Below are 20,999 nucleotides of genomic sequence, written 5' to 3' on the forward strand. Positions count from 1 at the left end.
TGATCATATGCATTTGCTTGGTATGTATAAACATTAGTCACAATGACATGCTCTTAGTTTAAACAAAGGCACACACATTACAGATTAATCAGAAATAAAATGAACTCAAATTATGCAAACTGAAAAAATTAAACTCACTTAGATAACCTTTAAAATCTTGACAATCTTATTAAAATAGAAGTAATTTTACCTAATCTAAGTAAAAGTCCCCTCTCCCCTGCACCTGATGTGTTGGTGATTGAACCAAGCGGCCTTACACATGCTAGGAAAGCACTCCACCACTGGGCTGCATCTCTAGTCCCAGTAAAGAAAATCTTAATTGCATTTATTTGTTTATCTACCACACTAAGGATTGAACCTAGGGCTTTGCACATGTCAAAGAAAGCATTCCACCACTAAGCTACCACTAGGCTATTTTTCCTGTTTTTTTGAGACAGAGTATCCCTGTAGCACCAGCTGGCCTGGGACTGGTTACATAAACCAAGCTGGTCTGAATCTCACAGAGCTCCACCTGCCTCTGCCTGAGTGTTGGGATTAAAGGCGTGTACCACCATACCCAGCATCTCTAGTCTTTTAATTTAAACTTTATTTAGAGACAGGATCTTGCTAAATTGTTCAGGCTAGCCTCAAACTCCCAATTTTGTGACAACTTTAAGAGGAGATGGGATTACGGGCATGTAACACTGCTCCCAACTTAACTGCAATTTTTAACTGAGCCAAATAACCTTTTCCAAACCCAATTTAAGATGTCATTAATTGTACACTAATTGTAATTGAGAATTTATAACCACCAAAAATGTATTACATACTTGAGTACATTCTATATTTCATTATTGAGAAGAAAAACTTTAGCATTTGTAGGGCATTAAGTAGGTAATTATAAAAGGTCAGTATCATTTGGTTTATGACCTTTTCCTGATTGAAAACAATGGGTACTGAATGCTATCAAACTGCTAAGGAGCCATGTAGGAAAGAAAGACTAGTACAAACCAAAAGGAGACCATTTCTTTTGTTTTCAACAGTGTGCAAATAGGCAAAAAAAGATGACTAAATAAAACATTTTGAAGGTTTTTTTCCCAGCAGAACACAAATTTTTAAAATATTATTCTATTTATTTATTATGCATATATGTGAGCAGGTGACTGCCATGATATGCGTGTGGAGGTCAGAGGACAAACTGTGGGAGTCAGTTTTCGCTTCTACCATGTGGGTCCCAAGGATCAAACTCAGGTCATCAGGCTTGACAGCAAATGCCTTAACCTGCTGAGCCATCTGGCTAGCCTAAAAACTCAGTTTTTATGTTTTATTTTCTATGTAATCTATCAAAAAGATAAAATGAAATATAAATACTTGTAAAATCACATTGTCCTTTAAAATTGAAATATACATGTTATCTTTATAATTCAAATATTTAATAATTCAAGAGGAGTTCTGCAGTAGAATAGTATTTTCTTCAAGGATGGAAAACCTTTTAGAGATGTGGAACCAGAAAACGACATCAGAAAAAAAAAGTGAGTCAAATAAGCATAATCTACAACCCTAATCCTTACAAATGGAGAAGGAACAGTACATCCTTTGGTCTCTGTCTCTTTCTCTTATATTTAAAAATAACTAATATTGGGGCTGGAGAGATGGCTCAGTTAAGGACACTCTCTTGCAGAGGACTCCAGTTTGATTCCCAGCACCAACAAGGCAGCTAACAACCATCTGTAAATCCAGTTCCAGGGGAACAGACACCCTCTTCTGGCCTCTGTGGGCATTTTAAGTATGTGGTGGTCTTACATACACACAGGCAAAACCCTCATACACATAAAATAAAAATAAATAAAATTTGAAAACTCACTCCTTTTAAATATAAGCATTTTCATTTTTTAATGTTTCCAAACCTAAATATTTTTCATACTTGATAATTTTAAAAGATGGAAGTAGTTAAAGCTAGAGTCAACAAATATTAGAATAAAAATATTTGGTGTCATGATGAACATGTTAGCCATGTTTTTTTGTTTGTTTGTTTATTTTTCTTTAAATTTTAATAACTACATGATTAGAAGAAGCATTTCACTACAGCTTTAACATACTCAGTAACACACTCCAGAGCAAAAGTACATCTCTTTCACAAGTGGGTGCAAGTTTCTAGGTTTACAGTTGAATTAATAGTTATACAATATTGAACTCAGTATAAGCCCTGTAAGACATAAAATTGAATGAGTTTTTAACCTTTAAAAAAGATCTCCATTTAATTTTAGAATATATTGTTCCTTGCAGAAAGACTCATTTTTTTTTGCTACTAACACTGAGATGTTGGTCTATGCATCTCTAATCTGTATGTATCTGATTATTACCAGTCATAAGCAGATTTTTTTAATGTTTTTTATTGATTCTTTGAGAATTTCATACAATATATTTTTATCACATTCAGACCACCTCCCCCATCTATACTGCCACCCAACTAACTACTCCCCACCTCCAACTTCATGTCCTCCATTTTTTAAAAAGGCCTACTGAATCTAATTTGTGTTCCCGAAATGCTCTTTGGTATAGATCTATCCCTCAGAGTCTGGTCAACCTACCAGGCATCACACCCTTAAAGAAAACTGACTCTCCCTCTCCTAACAGCTATAAATTGCCTCAGCTAGAGCTGGACTTCTTGTCCACCTCCCCAGTCCATGTTGTTTCTTTGTCTGGCTGAGCTAGCACAGGTCTTGCACATGCTGTCACAAGTGATATGGGATCATATGTGCAACTGCCCTGTTCACACAACATGGTTTCCTTGTATTCCTTGTATTCATCTTCCACTTCTGGCTTTTATAATATTTTTTTTTCTCCTCTGCAACAATCTCTGTTGTTTTGAGACAGTTTCCCTATAGAGCCCAGACCTAGAACCTGAGATCCTCCTCAGTGCTGGGACTACAGGCCTGTCATATCCAGCCTGTTAACTCAATCTTGAGGATGCCCCTTAAAGTGCTTGAAACGTGGCTGACCTAATTTACTTTTGAGGTTTGCTGTAATAGGAAAAATCTACTTTAAGACCAAAATATTAGGAAGCACTTAGACATAGAACTACAGCACCTGTGAATAATGTGGACTAATCTCTGTTTGTATACATTATTTACTGCATTTGACTTAATTATAACATTTGATTTGTCTAGGTTCATATGATGCCTAGGAAGGAGGAGGAAAGCATATGGAAAGAAAACATGTAATCTTTTTGTAAAGCATGAAGATATTTTGGAATATAAGATGATTAACTTCAAAATGTAAGATACTCATGAACAGCACAGTCATTATTGTTACTTTTATTCTATATTTTTCTTTAAAAAGTACTCAAAGCAAGGTCACCGTTACCTCAAGGCAGTACAGATAATGTTAAAAAGGAAAGGCAAGACAAAAAAGGATGTTCAATATGTAACATATTGCAGTTATAAATGGAGTGAGAGGGTTTGGATATTTCAAAGTATTACAGGTATTTTTGATCACTTATGCTACAGAAATCTAATGCATCTTAAATACACAATTAATTGCCAGTGAAATGGAAACCAAGGCACAGAAGTACATTACTTACTCTCTTAGAACTGCATACCATATTGGCACTGGCAGCAAACAATACACATAATAAGTCCAGGGACAGGCTTGAATCAGCAGGAAGCATGATACTAAAACACTGATAGCTGCAAAGCTACATGGCAGGAGATGGTGTGGCTTCTGCAAATGAAACAACATTGAAGTACTTCTGAATCCATGCTGACTGACAGTTTTTAAGACTTTATAAAGTGAAAAAATTACTTTCAGTATTTCTGCAATAGATGATTAATCGGAGTTATTTCAAAAAGAAAAATCTGCCATTTGAGGCAGATATTATAGCAGAAAAGACTGGCTATCTTAGAACTGTTACAGTTAGACAATTCTCAGCTGAAAATTGACAGTGGTCCTATAGTTGGTTTTCAAGTAACTTATTCAGAACTCTGAACATATTTCTTCTTAGAAAAAGTTCTTGCGTATCTTGACTGACTTCTACAGCTGGTTCACAAAAGCTTACTCAATACATAATAAACTATGGGACCTATTCTTTATTTGGAACAGTTTCTATCTTCTCAAGCTCCAACTTGTCTCTCCCACTGCCTAGCCACAGTGTGTTCACCTACTCTTCAACCACCTGCTAAACAAGGAAGTTCCAAATGTAGGTCACTAGTGCTAGCCTCCACAGTCCATGATTGCCTACTGATGCTTTGGACAAAGCATAACTATGTGAGGGTCAGGGACAGGCATTCTAACAACTGGGAAAAGGAAACATATATGGGAACTTATGATGCTAATAGCTAGAGTTCTAGGGTCTGAAATAGTAGTTACAGAAGGGTACAAAGTACATTAAGTACATTCAGAAGATACTAAGCATACCTGAAGAGAAGAAAGGGATATGAAGGGAGGACAGGAATGCAAAGGTAACATGGTGTGCTCTTTTTTTTTTTTTTTAAGTCATTTTGAGACAGGGTCTCCCAGTAGCCCCAGCTGGCCTGGAACTCACTATGTAGACGAGGCTGGCCTCGAACTCAGAGAGATCTGCCTGCCTCTGCCTCTGCTTCGTGAGTGCTGGGATTAAAAGCATGAGCCATCATGCCCAGCAACAAGATGATTTTTTTTTTAACCTCCATTCCATGTTTTCTGTTTCCCCTCAGCTAACGTTAGACAAAAAGTGTATGAGGTGGGAATTAAGAACCTCTTTCTGGAAGCATAGGCACCTAGGGAGGAAGAGGTAAAGTTTTCCACTGTTTTTTGTTGTTTTCTCTATTGGCATAAAATATTTTGAGAAGTAGGGGCTGAAGAGATGGCTCAGTGGTTAAGAACAGTGGTTGTTCTTGCGGATGCCTCAGGTTCGAATCCCAGCACCCACATGGCAGCTAACAACTGTCCATAACTCCAGTTCCAGGGGATCCAAAGGCCTCTTCTGTCCTCACGGGCATTGCATGATATGGGTGCACTTACTGACATGCAGACAATACACTCATACACATAAAATAAAAATAATAAATAAAATATAAAAATATTTGAGAAGTAATAATGAAAGATAAATTAGGGCTTAGCTGTTAAAATGCAGTTAAAACATAGCATTGTATCTAAGAGCTTGAAGTTAGATTGGAATTCATAAACTGGCTGTATGTTCTCATTCTGACCCATGAGCAAAGTAAAAAGCTTTCCTTAGACATAGTTTTGCTCCATCTATAAAATGGGAATAATAATCTCATACCTATTTAGTTGCCAATACTAAATTAGAATAGATAGAGATTAACTGGAATATAGTTGCTGCTTAATAAATGATGACTATTGTTCTTATTCTCCTTTGCGCTAGTCTCAAAAGTTATTACAGAAACCTCTCAATGAATAGCACAAGAAATCAAGATGTAAAAGACAGCAATGAAGGTTCCATGGCAAAAAGATGGGGGATGGAAGGGACAAAACTTAAATAGATGTGGACAGATGAGGTCTCTAAACTTGAAGATGGTTAAGGCAGCTATCAATTGTAAGAGCTGGAGCCTGTTTACATACTTTTGAAAAGTGTAAAATAGTAAGAAATTAAAGAAATGAGTGCTAAAAAGCACTTCGATTTCCTTGTTAATACAATATAGAATTATCTAATGCTTTGATATATACAATAATATACATGAGAAAGACATTTCTTTGTAGGAAGCTAAAGAATTAAGTTCAGCTATTCCTATAAGACAATAAAACTGAAATGATTTTAAGTAAGAAAAATGGGCTATTTTCTTTTTTAAAAATGATTTATTTCATAACCAAATGATTAGAAGAGGCATTTCATTACAACAGCGTTGACATATTCAATAACAATCCAGAGCTAAGATGCTTCTCTTTCAAAACTGGCTGTAAATTATTAGGTTCACAGTTGAATTAATACAGTTATACAATATTGTACTCTGTATAAACCCTATAAGACATAAAATCAAATGAGGTCCAAAACTTTGAAAAAGATCTCCATTTCATTATTAAAATACACAGTTTCATACAGAAAAATTCATTTTTAATACAACTGACACTAAGATGCATATGCGTTTCTAATCTCTATATATCTGATTGTTTACTAGTCACAGTTGGTTACTTTCTGAGCTCCTTAGGATCTGTGCATGGATATAAAGTCATCAGGTAGATTTCAACAGTGATGTTTTTCACATCTACTAATTATTAAGGAGCAAATTTTTATGCTTTGAAGAATTTTTTTATACACCCATTTCCCAGGTAGCCCCCTCCCATAGCCTCCCTCCCCCGACTAGAGCCCTTATATGCTGATATCCCTGCTACTGTCTGCTGTGTTGTCGGCACCCCCAGCCATTCGAAAAGGGGCTATTTTCTACTTCATTCTCAGTTGACTCTGCCTGTCCTCTCCAAATGGCCTGATAACAAACCATGCCTTGTGACTATTTTCCTTCATCCAACAGACACTTATTAAGCCACAGACTCTCCTAGTTGTACTAGCTGGTGGCTGGCACAGAATTTAATTCCACATGTGGAGAGAGAATGATGGAATCTGATTTATGGAATTAAAATCTGGGGATTTTACCAAGATCTGAGAACAAGAAAGAACAAAAGCAGGCATGTCACAAAATTAAGAGTATTTAATTGCATCAGGGCAAGCAAAATAGCTCTGTAGGTAAAGACGCTTGCCTCCAAGCTTGATGACTTGAGCTCAATCCCTGGAAACCATATGGTAGGAAGGAGAGAATCAATTACTGCAAGTTGTCCTCAGATTTCTAGTTAAATAGAGTTTTATTTAACATAAAACTGGGCAGGAGCAAGAAGCAGGCAGAACAGTCTGGGATGGTCTGCACAGCAAGTTCCAGGCTAGCTGGGATTACAGGGAAAACTTGTCTCAAACCACCCCCCCAAAACCAAAAACCCCCAAACAAATTAAACAAACAACCACAATAATGATAATTCTTATATCATCCTAAACATTTGTAATACGATATATAGTGATAGATATCAAGGAATTTGGCTATGTTTGTTCATTTCTTCATTTAATTATAAAATTCTCTTAAAATTTTTTAAAATTTATTTTTATTTTATGTGTATGAATGTTTTGCCTGCATGTATATAAGTGTACCACATGCATGCAATACCTGTGGAGGCCAGAAAGGGTGTTGGATCCCCAGGAAATGGAGTTACAATTGGTTGTTAGCCTCCATGTGGGTGCTGGGAACAGAACCTGAGTCCTCTACAAGAGCATTCAGTGCTCTTAACTGCTGAGCCTCCAACCCCTAATTAAAAGATTCTTGATGGTAAAATCTGAATCTCATATTTCTCTGTATGGCCTAATAGCACTTAGTATTATACTATATACTCAGTTCAATATTACTACATTATCAAATTAATGAACAAAAAGAACTATCAGCTCTGAAATCTTGACACACTAATAAAAATATCTCATCTTTTTTCAATATTCTGAACAGCAGGAGAAAAATGAATAGGTTATCTTTGGCACAAAGGTTCAAATCTCAGTTCCATACATCCTGGCTGAGAGGCCATTACCAAGGAGTCAATTCCCCTCAGCTTCAGTTTCATCTTTTGTAAACAGAAGTTATAATGCTTACTTCCAGTGCTGTTATGCGGCTGACAGCAGAATATATTCCAAGTACTCAGTAGAATGCCTAGACATATCTATCCATTACCAAATAGTTTATTTCTGTGTCTTTTCCTACCAGGTAGGAAGCAATTCCTATTACAGCCAACTCTAAATAAATTGAATAATTAAAATTACTTGGAAGAAATTATTTAAAATGCATTACAGAATTGTAAAAATATGAATTAAACAGTAATGTTTTTCTGTATATTACAGACAAATGAAATATAAAATAGGAAAAATTATCACTACAAATGTTTATAGAGTATTATTTAAAAATATGCTGTCAGAATACATTATTTTTTAGAAGATTTGAATATGGTAATAATCATTAGAGAAAATGAAGCAAAGGAAATAGAGGCAAGATATTCTCCCTGGTAAATGATAGTTAGCAGAGTATTTTAAGAGAGTAGTGATTTAATGCAATAAAATGTTATATAACCTGTTATATTTTCCTGTTTAAAGAAGTTTAACTTTTTCTTTCATTGAAAGCACAGTAAGCTAGGCAAATAAAATGTTCCGAAAAATTATATTTTTTTAGAAATTTCATAAAGTTGAAAGAATAACTTCAGAAAAGCTAAGATATTATTTAAAAAGGACATTTAAGCAAGTGACTTTATTGTTTATCCAACTCCTAAACTTAATATCAGATAAATTTTAAAATACTTGCCTTGAAGTAGGAGTTTCTAATTACCTATTCTATAATTTGTTTAATTATTTATTTTTATGTGTATGAGTGTTTTGACTGCATGTAAGTGTACCCATGTTGTGCAATGCCTGCAGAGGCCAGAAGAGGGTGTCAGATTCCCTAGAACTGGAATTACAGACAGTTATTATTGCCATGTGGGTGCTGGGTATCAAACCCAGGTCCTCTGGAAGAGCAGCTAGTGCCCTTAACCACACAGCCATCCCTCCAGCCCCAAATTACTTACTCTAGAAGTGTACTGAATATTTAAAATATGTTGAATAGTTATTTAAAAAACAGAAAATCAACATCATTAAGACTACAGAGGAACTCTATACATTTATCTTCATGCTTCAGCCAATACTCAATACATCCTCTTAGCAACTGAAGAAACAGACGCAAGAAACATATGCAATACAACAAAAGCCAAGGAAAAAATAAATCAGTCAGCTTAGAGCTATGAGTCATACATTGTATGAGCTCACTACACAGGATTTGTTTCAATGTCTTAGACCTTAGGACTAGTGACTTTTACACCATTATCCAAATCTTCCTTATATCTTCTGAACTTACCTTAACTTCTTTACTCGCACCTCTTGTAAGATTAGAATGAGACTTGATGATCAACAAAGAAGCATAAGATGTCCATCCCACAAAACCAACAGCAACATTGATACCCAAGAAGAATCTGTCATAAGTGTGGTAATAGGACAATCCCTTCAATGCAAGCTCAATCAGCTCCTCACAAAGGGAGACCTATGGAGATAAAAAGATATATATCTTGCACATCGAAGTAATGAAAACCAATTTCCAAGGAAAGGAAATTGTGAAGTTCCTACAATTGAGTAATTGTAGATGAGGAAATTAGGAACAAATTTTAATTGTCTGAGGATCTTATTGCATAAAGCATGAGGAAAATGCCAAATAAAATGGACTTTTTAATTTAGTAAGACAGAGCATTTTAATGTAAACTATCTGTGATCTATGTCGCATTTTAAAATAATTTGTTATGCAAAAAAGGCCTTAAAAGGACAAATAAGGAAATGAAGATTCTCTAGCATATATCCCAAATAATGCAGATGTCCATATATAAAAATAAGTATGTGTGCATAAATATATATATTACTTTCATATCAGATTACTCAAATGTACCATAAAACATTACTCAAACACCAATATTTTAGAGGAGGAAAATAGTTCAGTGAGTAGGGGATGTAGCTCAGCGGTAGAATGCTTGTCTAACAATAAAGAGGCCCCAAGTTCAAATACTGCCAAGAAAAAGTCTTTTCTTTTTTAATGTATAATAAAAATATTGTTAAAAATACACAGACTGGATCCCAAGGGCAGAGGCAGGTAAGGAAGGCTGGCCTGGTCTACATAGTAAGTTCCAGGCCAGCTACGTCTACAGGTAGAACCTGTCTCAAAAAACCCCCACAGATTGGTAATTACTTAGGCAGTTTTAGAAAATGAAAGTCAAGGGTCTGGAGAGATGGCTCAGGGGTTAAGAACACTGGTTGTTCTTGCAGAAGACCTGGGTTTGAATCCCAACACCCACATGTCTTTTAACAACTGTCTGTAACTCCAGTCCCGGGGATCCAACAGCCTCTTCTGATCTCTGTGGGCATTACACGACACTTGTGCACTTACCTACATGTAGGCAATACACAAATACACATAAAATAAAAATAATAAATTTAAAAAATATTTTTTAAAAAAGAAAGTGAAAGTTGTGAAAGTTGAATTCTTAGAGAGGTATGGGGGCATGTGTGTATGATCCCAGCTACTCTAGAGGCTGAGACAGGAGAGTTGCAAATTTGAGGCCAGCATGGGCATCTGAGCGATTCTGTTTTTTAAAAAAGTAAAAAAGAAAAAAAATTAAATAAATAAAATAGGCTGGGATGTAGCTCAGTGGTAGAGTGCTTACCTAATATGCAGAAGGCCCTATATTCAAGCCCCTGTAATGCAAAAATACAATACAACACAACACTGAAAAACACTGGGGAAGTCACTGATTAGAGTCAAAACTGTGATATGAATCTGACAGTGTAAATGGGAAATGTAGTGCTTTACAATATCATACTTAAGAGGGTGACAGTGACTTGAAATTCATTTCCTCATTAAAAAAAATGGTAAAAAGATTCCTTTCTAATGCTAACCTAGGAAAACATAGCCACAGATCTGGAATAGGGAGAAGCATTGCGCTGAACAGCTGCTGCTCTGGAAAGCTCCCTGACCAGACCTGCCCACTGTGCTCCCTATGCCATAGCTCACTCTTCTCTGACCCCCAAATGATAATCGGCCTGTGTACTTACTACTTCAACAAATTTTTCTTGCTTTATGTAAGATCTTGCTCTTCTTAAAATGTCCAGCTGTTTGGAATGAGAGAGCAACCTACAAAAGAAAATGAAAGAATGATTTTAGCGTTTCCTCATTTGGTTTACATTCTTCTTGGTTGTTGTTTTTATTTGAAAATATGAGACTAGAACAAAAACAAAACCAGATAAGAATGAGGAAAAAAAGAAGAAACTTCAAGTGAAATTACACTGTTGCTGGCTACCTGAATGCTTCTAGGAAACAGATGATAGTTAAATTTAGTTTTCTTAATCCAAAATTTCCTATTTTTTCAGTCTTTTAATTAAAACTTTTTTTTTGACAGTGCTACGAATCAAACTCCAAGACTTGGATATGTTAAGCATCTGGTTCTACTGCTGAGCCACCTGCAGCACTGATCCAAAGCTTCAAATGTCAACTACATTTATGAAAAATTTACAAGTCATTCTTTTGAAGAAATTTAGGGCCCTGACAAATTCCAAGTAAATGAATGGACCACTGAGTAAACAGTCTGAGTTCCATCACTAAGGCTTCCTGTGTATGGTAGCTTCCATCAATGCACTTTTTATCCCTTATCCAAACAGGGCCTGAGAATTCATATTATGGAAATGCTCCAGGCAGAGCCTATCCAACAATGGAAGTTAATGAACAATTTGAACCTATTCACCATTCTTCCACTATATCTTGTTCAGAGAAATATAAAGAAATTCAGCTTAAACTGAAACTACATAAATCCAAGACATTATTAACATTATAGAATATAGAAACAGAGGAAATGGAATCAGAACAATTACCTTTATGAAATGAATATGAACATTTAAAAATGCAACTTTGAATATAAACTGCTTAACTAAGGCCTACGTTACTAAGGTGAGTACTATCATATTTTAAAATGCATAAAATGTTATTGAAGGCTACTTACATTGGATGATATATACGAAATCTATTCCAATTGTGGGTAATTCTATGGCTAACGCATTGTAATTACCTGTTTTCTTTCTAGTTGGTTTGCCATCTCTGATAGGACTTTAGGAAGTAAGTCTTTTAAGTGATGATTACTAATTTCTGGGGTAGGGAGCAGAAACGTATTTTAGAATTTGAGGCTCTTCTTTAAAAAATACACATAATCCAAAATCTTGTTGTTGTTTTTAAGAGAATTCATGTCCCTAGTAGATTACTTAGCATCTGTTTTAGAGTTCTACGGGAGACTTGGATTAGGAATCTGCTGATTCTAAGATCTCCCAGATTTTCCAACTGAGGGAACCCAATCATGAGGTTGTCTTGTTTCAGACTGCTGGAGAACCCCCCACCCCTGCCCCAAACTTACTTAGATTAGAAAGAAAAGGTTTGCCAAGAGGCAGGAAAACATAAAAGGGAAAAAGATACTTCACAAAGTTGCTTTGGTCCTATTTTCTATCCTTTCAGACCCAAACATTTTTTAAATGATTTTTTTTGTATTTCATACAGAACATCTCAAACAATCTTAATCATCTTTATAACCTCCTCCCCACCAGCACCCTCCCATAGCCACCCCCCCCACTGGAACCAATATACTCTGTCATCCCTGTTACTGCCCACTGTGTTGTCAGTACTCCTAGCTGTTCCACAGGGCCAGTCCACCTATTGAGTCTAGTCAGCCTATCCAGAGTCCCTTGTTTTAGGAAGATCAGCTTCTCTTCATCTATCAGCAATCAGTTGCCAACATTCCTTTAGATAAGATTGGGGTCTGCTGTTCATTTTCTCAGTTCTATACCGGGTTACTGTCTGTCTGAGTTTGCATGGAACTTGTGTATGCTGACACCTATGCCATAGAATCATATGAGCAGGTTCCCAGGAGCCTGTAGGACTCTGTTTCCATATGGTCATGCCTATCCTCCCTGGCTCTTACAGTCTTTCCACCCCCTCTTCCCTGATGGTCCCTGAGCCTTGGGTGAATGAAGTTTAATAAAGGGGTCCTGTTCAAGGACAATTATTTAGCAGACTCTTGATCTCTACAGTTTGGCTATTTGTGACCTTCATTTGTGACCTCCTGTCTCTCCGCTGCATAAGGGAGCTTCATTATTGAGAACTGATTCATTAGTGTCCTCTTCTTTATGCCTGTTCTATGTTCTATGAGCCTTAGGTGTAGAAGTTGTATTACAGATGAGTTCCTTAGGTCTGGGCAATTCATTGACAATGTCCATGTGTGACCAGTTGTGGTACTTGGTATTAGTCTCTGACTACTGCAAAATGAGCTTCTTTGATGAGTGGTAACTGGGATATTTGTCTGTAAATATAAGGATACATATTTTGCACATAGTAAGAAATCACATTAGTCTAGTGATGTGAGTGTTTTGGGGTTTTCTCTAAGATCTATGACCACTCCGGTCATGTGTATTAGGTTATGTTACAGTACCATACTTGAATTTCCTCCCTTTGAGTGGGCTTTTAGTTAAGTTAGGTAGGTGTTGATTGCCCCCAAGATAAAAGTGCCACTATTGCACCAATGACCTATGCTGTGCTGGCCATTGATGTTGATATTCGGTCTGGAAGTCAGTGCTAGATCATCCATTGATGTTTTCCCTTGGCACTTTCATAGCGTTCTCCAAAGCTATGAGAGCCTGCCTTCAGTGGAAGTGGCTTCCAGGTCCGTTGCAGGACCTCCAAATCCTGTGTCCAACATATGTTCTGTCTTTAGCAGTAGGGTCTTACCTTCAAGTTCTGGGAGGCCATCAAGGGCAGTGGCAATAGCCTGAGTAATTTGGGGAGTCTCTTGGACCACCCTGGCCAACAGCTTAAAGAAAGGTATCTCCTGTCTGGTACTGTTTCTTGTTATGTAGCCTTTAGCTATACACATGGACTGATGTAGAGATAATATATGTATAATTTGTCAGCAGGCTGTTGAACTAATATGGTTCCCTCTGTTTTTTTAAAAGTAGCTAGGCATTATTTATCTCTCTCACTGTCTAACCCTTCTGCCACATTTTCCCCATTTCTCCCTTGATAATACCCTCTCCTATGGTCCAACCTCTCTTGAGCTCCTACTTTCCCTTTATCCCCAAGATTCCTTGTATATTCCCCCATTTAAATAACCCCATTTTTAATCTGTATCTACCTTAGTAACACCTGTTTCCTAGTGTTCTTCTCAGATTCTTTCTTTTCCTTTACCTCCCTGGTTCCTTTTCATTATCCCGGTTCCTGTAGTTATGTCTGGATATGTTGGGGGACCCTGCTGCTAAGGTTGCAGTCCACCATGTCTGGATGGCTCTAAGGAGCTTTGCACTGTATGGAGGACTCCCTTTCTCGGCAGGGGCTTCCTGCTCTCTGCTTGACCTTATCTGGAAAGTGCTTCCAAGCACAGATGCCTGGCCTTATTTGGAACATGACCTTTGGCATAGCTGCCTGTAATAAACTGCCCCCAGGATTTTTCTATATGACAATATGGCAATTAGGCATTGCCCCATAGCTAGATGATAGGATCCCCCTACCACATGTAAATAAAGTATACTATGAGCACCTATCAGCTGAAGCTTTGGCTGCCGCCTCCACCCTATATTTTTCCTTGACCCCCACTGAATAAACGAGCTGTCTCACTGAAGCTGTCTCTTGGAAAGCTTTTTCTGTTGTACTCACAGGCCATTCTGACCCTGTTTGTCACTTCTGCTCCCTTTGTTTTCATGGATCAGTGGCCAACATCCCACGAGGGGAGGGAGAGACCCACATGGATACATACTCATTTATAAGGATTTGGTGCTAGGATCCACATATGACGGAGAACATATGTCATTAGCTTTTCTGAGTCTGTGTTATTTCACTTAGCAAAACACTTTCTAGTTTCATCCATTTACCTGCAAATTTCATGATTTCATCTTTCTTTACTGCTGAGTAGAACCCCACTATGTAAATGTACCCATTTTCATTATCCACTCATCAGTTGAGAGACACTTAGGTTGCTTCCATGTCTTAGCTATTGTGAAAAGTGCAGCAATAACATGGATTGTTCAAGTGTCTCTGCAATAGGATGAGTTCTTTGGGTACATGCCAAGGAGAGGTATAACTAAGTCAAATGGTAGGTTCATTTTTAGGTTTTTTAAAAAAATATTTTATTTATTATTTTTATTTTATGTGTATGAGTGTATTGCCTGCATGTATGTGAGTGCACCCATGTCATGCAATGCCACAGAGGTCAGAAGAGGGCTTCGGATTCCCCTGGAACTGAAGTTAAGGATGGTTCGTAGCCGCCATGTGGATGCTGGGAATCAAACCCGGGTCCTCTGCAAGAGCAGTCAGTGCTCTTAACCACTAAGCCATCTCTCCAGCCCCCATTTTTAGTTTTTTAATGGTTCTCCACACTGCTTTCCATATGAGTTGCACAAGTTTGCAATTCCTCCATCATCAGTGAGTGTTCCCCTTTCCCCACATCCTCTCCAACATTTGGTATCATTTGTTTTCTTGATCTTAACCAGTCTGACTGGGGTAAGACGAAATCAAAGTGGTTTTAACTTGCATTTCCCTAATTACTAATGATGTTGAACACTTTTTAAGATGCTTCTTAGCCATCTTTATTTCTTCTGTTGAGAACTCTCTGTTCAGCTCCTCAGCCCATCTTTCAACTGGGTTACTTGCTTTCTTGATTCTTTGTTGAGTTTTTTTATAGATTCTGGATGTTAAACCTCTGTCAGACGTATCACTGGTGAATATTTTCTCCCACTCTGTCTATTTTCTCTTCACTTCCTTGGTTGCTTCTTTTGATGTACAGAAGCTTTTTAGTTTAATGAGGTCCCATTTGTTGATTCTTGACCTCATTTCCTAAGTAATTGATGTCCGGTTTAGAAAAACCTTTCCTATACCTATATCTTGTAGGTTATTACTAAAATTTTCTTCTAACAGTTTCAGAGTTTCAGGTTTCACGTTGAGGTCTTTGATCCATTTGGAGTTGACTTTTGAAAGGTGAAAGATAGGGGTTTAGTTTTATTCTTCTACAGGTGAAGATCCAGTTTTGCCAGCGCCATTTGCTGAAGATGTTGTCTTTCCTCAAGTGAATGTTCTTGGCTCCTTTGCCAAATATCAGGTGGCTGAAACTGCATGTACTCATATTTGGGTCTTCAATTTTGTTCCTTTGATCTTCTGTTTTTGTGCCAGTACCATGACTGTTTTTATGACTATAGCTCTGTAATATAGTTCAAAATCTGGTATAGAAACCCTCCCCTCAGCATTGTTCTTTGTGCTCAGGGTTGCTCTGGCTATCCAAGGTCTTTTGTGCTTCCATATGAATCTTAGGATGGTTTTTTCCAATGCTGTGAAGAATCTCATGGAGACTGTTATTGCAATGAATCTATAAATGGCTTTTGGAAGGATGGTCATTTTCATAATATTAATTCTTCCAACCCATGAGTATAGGAGGTCCTTCCATTTTCTGGTGTCTTTCTCGATCTTTCTTTAAAGATTTAAAATTTTCATTGTAGAGGTCTTTAATGTCTTTGGTCAGGTTTATTCTGAGATTTTTTTTTTTTTTTTGAGGCTATTGTGCAAGGGAGTGTACTTTTTCTCTGATTGTTTATTATTGGTATTAATTAGTTAATTCTGTAACCTGACACTTTACTGAAAGTGTTAATCATTTCTAGGAGTTTTCTGGTGGAATTTTTGGCGTCTCTTAGATATACTATCATAATCATCTGCAAAAGGATAATTTGATCTCTTCCAATTATTACTCCTTTAATTTCCTCCTCTTATTGCTCTTGCAAGAGTTTCAAGCACTATGTTAAAGAGAAGTGGAGATAGTGGACAGCCTCGTCTGGTTCCTGATTTCAGTGGAAATGCTTCCAGTTTTTCTCTGTTTAAAATGATATTGGCTGTGGGTTTGTTATATATAGCTTTAATTATGTTGAAGTATGTTCTCTCCAGTCCAATTCCCTCTAGGACTTTGAACATAAACACATGTTGGATTTTCAGGCCCAAACATTTTAGAATATTTTTCTGGAAGTCTTAAAAATCAAATTACTGAACCAAGTGTACAGGCATTTTTTCATAAGGGCTACATTCTAAATTGAATTTCCCAAACAAAAGTCATCTAGTTTTTCCATTGCTATGATCCGCTCTGATCAGATCAATACAGCTCTCTTTGTCTAATCCATCAGTTCTAATCTTCTAAGACTATCTCTATTCCCCTGAATTTCTCATCATCCCAAATATATGCCCTCCCCTAAGAGGTTACACCTATTTTCCACCTACCTGGCATTCACATCTGAGTTATTTTTCACAAAGATCTCTGTGCTTTCCAAAATCAAATCTTTATGGTCCACTCCAAGTCTCACAGCATTACTACTTTACTGTGGGTTAATAATCAGTTTATTCTCATTCAATTACATTTTAACCTCCATGTGTGTTAAGACAATGTCTTCTATTTCCACTAATCTGTACAGTAATACTTAGCAAAGTGCTAAGCATACAAAATAAATCAGTAAGTCTCAATTGATTAAAATGGTGTCCAACAGTCAGCATATAACCATAACTCTAGCACTCAAGGGGAAAGGCAAGAGGATCTCAAGTTTTCGGCCAGTCTAGGCATCAGAGCTTGTTTAGGCAAGAATGGGCTACATAAGAAGCTTCTGTTGTTATATTTTTTAAGCTATCAAAATATTGTAGATCTTTAAGTAGGAAAAAAATAAGAGAATGTTAAATATTGTCATTCTAAAAATACTAAAGATTTGCAGGACCAGAGAGATGGCTCAGAAGTTAAGAGTACTTGTTATTCTTGCAGAAGACCTGGGTTCGAACTCCAGCACCCACATGGCTACTAGCAACTGTTCATAACTTCAGTTCCAGGGGATCCAATGCCTCTTCTGTCCTCTGCAGGCACTGCACAACATGGTTTCACTGACATCATACAGGCAATACACGTAGACACATAAAATAAAACTAATAAATAAAAATTTAAAAAAACATTAAAAATACTAAAGATTTTCTGAATTAAGTAAAAAGATGAAATTTAGAGAATAAGAAGTGCCCACTGGTACAATATTGGCATGAATGTTACAGGAGTACCCAATCGCCTTCTAATTAGATTTAAAGTTCCACTTCAAAAGGAATACTGAGGAAAAGAATTAGGAGCCTAGTGAACTTATCAATTTTCCTAATTGGACTTTTTATAAATTTTTGGACATAAACATAACATCAAAACTTTGCAATATATCCTTGTGATGGCTCATCTTGATTGTCAACAGGATTTAGAATCACCTAGGAGATACACCTCTGTACATTTCTAGAGAGGATTAACTTATGGAGATGATCTACCCTCAAAGTAATGTAGATTTAAAAAAAAAGTAATGTAGATAAGCTCACTGAGCCATGAGCCCCTCTTGTGACTTGATCATATGGCCTTAATACTTCATGACCCAGAATAATGTATGAATGTATGTGTGTACCTTTACATATCAAATGCTGCAAACAGTGTTTATCTCATTGAAAGCAATGAGAGAAACTGATAACATCTTTTTGTGGTCTGTGTACTTGTGCTATTCTAAGACAGCCAGGGTCAGAAAAAACAAAATCCTTTGATTAGAGTCCATTTTTACTTCCCCATTTCATTCTGAGATACTGTTTCAATAACAGAAAGAGCAAACCCTTGTTTGAGAGCATAGTTCTGAGAGAATTTTGAAGGAACAGGCTCTAAGCAGTTAAGTTTGCACTTAGCTTAAAATGGATGCTAAGAATCAGGCTGTTTTTATTCAGGTATAACTGTAATGCGGCATCACACAGTAAATGCTTAATATGCACTGCCCCCAACCAAAGGCTCTTGTGTTAAAGGCTTGGTCCCAAGTTAGTGGCTCTAGGGAGAAGTGAATGGATCATGAGTATACTAACTTCATCGATGAATTAAACCATTGATAAGCTCATAACTGAATATGCTATTATAAGGTAGAACTCAGCTGGACAAAGTAGGTCAGTGGAAGGTTGCTTCTGAAGCATCTATTTATCCCCAGCTCCTTATTCATTCTCATCCTCTTCTCCTCCTGCCCCTCCTCTGCTTCCTGCACACCAGGAGGTGAGCAGCTTTGCTCCACCATGCCCTCCTTACCATGATGTTTTTTCTCTCCATAGGCCCACAGTGATGGGGCTGACCAACCAGGAACTGAAACTTCTGAAACTGTGAGCTAAAACAAGTCCTTCTTCCTGAAGCTACTTATCTCAGGTCCTTTGTTACAGTGATGAAAAGGCTGACACAGAAACTTAAATAACTGAGGATATAGAAAAACTAGAAGTCTCACATACTTCTGATGGGAAATGAAAGAGCTAAACATATACTATGCTGGTATACTATTTTGAGTTAAAGACAAACAAAAGACAGGAGATGTAAAAAGATTACTATTCTGTTTTATAGACACAGGAGACGAAATTCCCGTGAGAAAAATATGCTCCCTATTCCAGAAGGAAACCATTTGACTATGTAGCCCTGGCTGGTCTGGAACTCAAAGAGATCTGCCATCTATCTCTGCAAGTGCTGGGTTCAAAACATGTGCCACCACATCCAGCACAGGCATCATCAAGAATGGCAAGTTGAGGACAGGAAAGTATATGCAAACAAACCTAGTTAGAGAAGTCCTTATCCCTCTAGACACTTTTCTAACAAATTAACTATCCTAGCCCAGGCTATACACTTCACTATATTTTCGTAATTTACTACTCTTTGTCTAATTCAGTATATAATTTAATTTTCAGGCCCAAGCTGAACAAAATGTTGAAAAGTAGTTGCAAAATTTTGCCTCTCCTACAAAATGCTTAGTTACAATCATTTTGGGAAATTGGGAGTATCCAATAAAGCAACACACACACACAGACACACAGACACACACACACACAAAATAACTCAACAAATTATTCCTAAGGATATATCAAGCAAAATTGTCTATATATGTATACATCAACAATATAAGCTAGATATAGTGGTACATACCTGTAGTCCTAGAATTTGGGAGGGATGGGAAGGAGGATCATGGGTTTGAATTCAGCCTGGGTTATATGGCAAGTTCCATGCCTCCATACCACACTGCGCTTGCAAAGCAAGAAAAAGTCTTTTTTGAAAAGTATTTGACTGTTTTGCCTACATGTATGTTGTGTGCCTACATCTATGTTAAGTGTACCCATACATGCAATGCCCTCAGAGGTTAGAAGAGGTTATTGGGTGTTGGGTCCCCTGTAACTGGAGTTACAAATGTTTGTTAGCCACCGTGTAGGTGCTGGAAACCAAACCTGGGTCCTTGGCAAGAACAATCAATGCTCTTAACCACTCAGTCATCTCTCCAGTCCTGGAAGACAATGTCTTAAAAAACAAAATGAAACAAAACAAAAATCCAAATAATAAAAAAGCATACTATATGTAACAGACAAAAAGTATACATAATCCAAACGTTCATAACTAGTAAAATAGATAAATTACAGATTCACACAATGCTATGCAGTGTGACAAATAAGAAAATACTGCCACACTGAGTAACAGTGAGTAAAAGAAGCCAGCCACAAATGAGACACACTGTGACTTCCTTTATGTGATGTTCAGAAATGGACAAAACTCCGAGTTTATAAATCAAAGCTAATATCCAGAAGGGTCACAAAAGACTTGTAAGTGGTATGTTACACTGTTTCTTTTTGACTTGCATAACTTTATTTGAATTGCTTCTGTTGATTACAAAATAGGATCACCCCTCTTGTTGATGCAGATGCAGTTATCAAAATACATGTAGTTTGTCTGAAATCATAGCTGCACACCTATGAGTTATGTACTTTTGTTTGCATATACTAAACTTCTAAATTTTTATCCATTTTCAAAGAGGTTAGATAGAGGAAGGCAAGCTCATGGAAGGAAACAGATGGTAAGACCCTGACAGTCTTCATATACTACATGCAGGGGCCAACATAATGCTGAGAGATTAAAAGTCCAGTTGAAAGCCAGAGATGTTTGTGAAAAACATCTTGTAAGAAAGAAAAAAGCTACAACAGCCACCAGTGTCAATGTCATCTTGGTCTTAAGAAAAGTTGTACTAATAAGTTACAAAGGATCAAAGCTCACTGTATCCACGACCTCTGAATTCACCCATCTAACAGAAATGAAAATGCCCACTTTAAACCTCATTCAGGCAATTTAAGCATGTTACTTTCATCCTCATCTAAAAGGTACGGCCTATTTGGATAGTGTTTCATTATCATACTTGAGTATAACACAGATTTATTAAATGGTAGAGATACTCATCTTTTCTTTCTTTCTTTTTTTTTTTTTCCAGTACTCGGGATTGAGCCCTTCGTGCATGAAGTGCAAGTGTATGACAGTGCTACATCCCTATCTGACTTTACTTTCAAACAAAGTGTCACCAACTTGCCCAG

At 37.0% G+C, this 20,999-nt stretch overlaps 1 protein-coding gene across 5 annotated transcripts in view; it reads right to left on the reverse strand.

Moving 5' to 3' along the window:
- Pign (phosphatidylinositol glycan anchor biosynthesis class N) overlaps nt 1-20,999 on the reverse strand; it is a 171,601-nt gene that overhangs the window by 86,168 nt on the left and 64,434 nt on the right. For all 5 annotated transcript variants that reach the window (XM_017800012.2, XM_029567167.1, XM_017800011.2 and 2 more), the window contains 3 exons: nt 10,625-10,703; nt 8,886-9,068; nt 3,563-3,702 (listed from right to left, as the gene is read on the reverse strand). In XM_017800012.2, coding sequence (XP_017655501.1) covers nt 3,563-3,702; nt 8,886-9,068; nt 10,625-10,703 — 402 coding nt within the window. The remainder of the gene's footprint in view (nt 1-3,562; nt 3,703-8,885; nt 9,069-10,624; nt 10,704-20,999) is intronic.

Source organism: Nannospalax galili, unplaced genomic scaffold, assembly GCF_000622305.1.
Source record: "Nannospalax galili isolate Female #2095 unplaced genomic scaffold, S.galili_v1.0 scaffold298, whole genome shotgun sequence".
Classification (NCBI taxonomy): Eukaryota; Metazoa; Chordata; class Mammalia; order Rodentia; family Spalacidae; genus Nannospalax; species Nannospalax galili.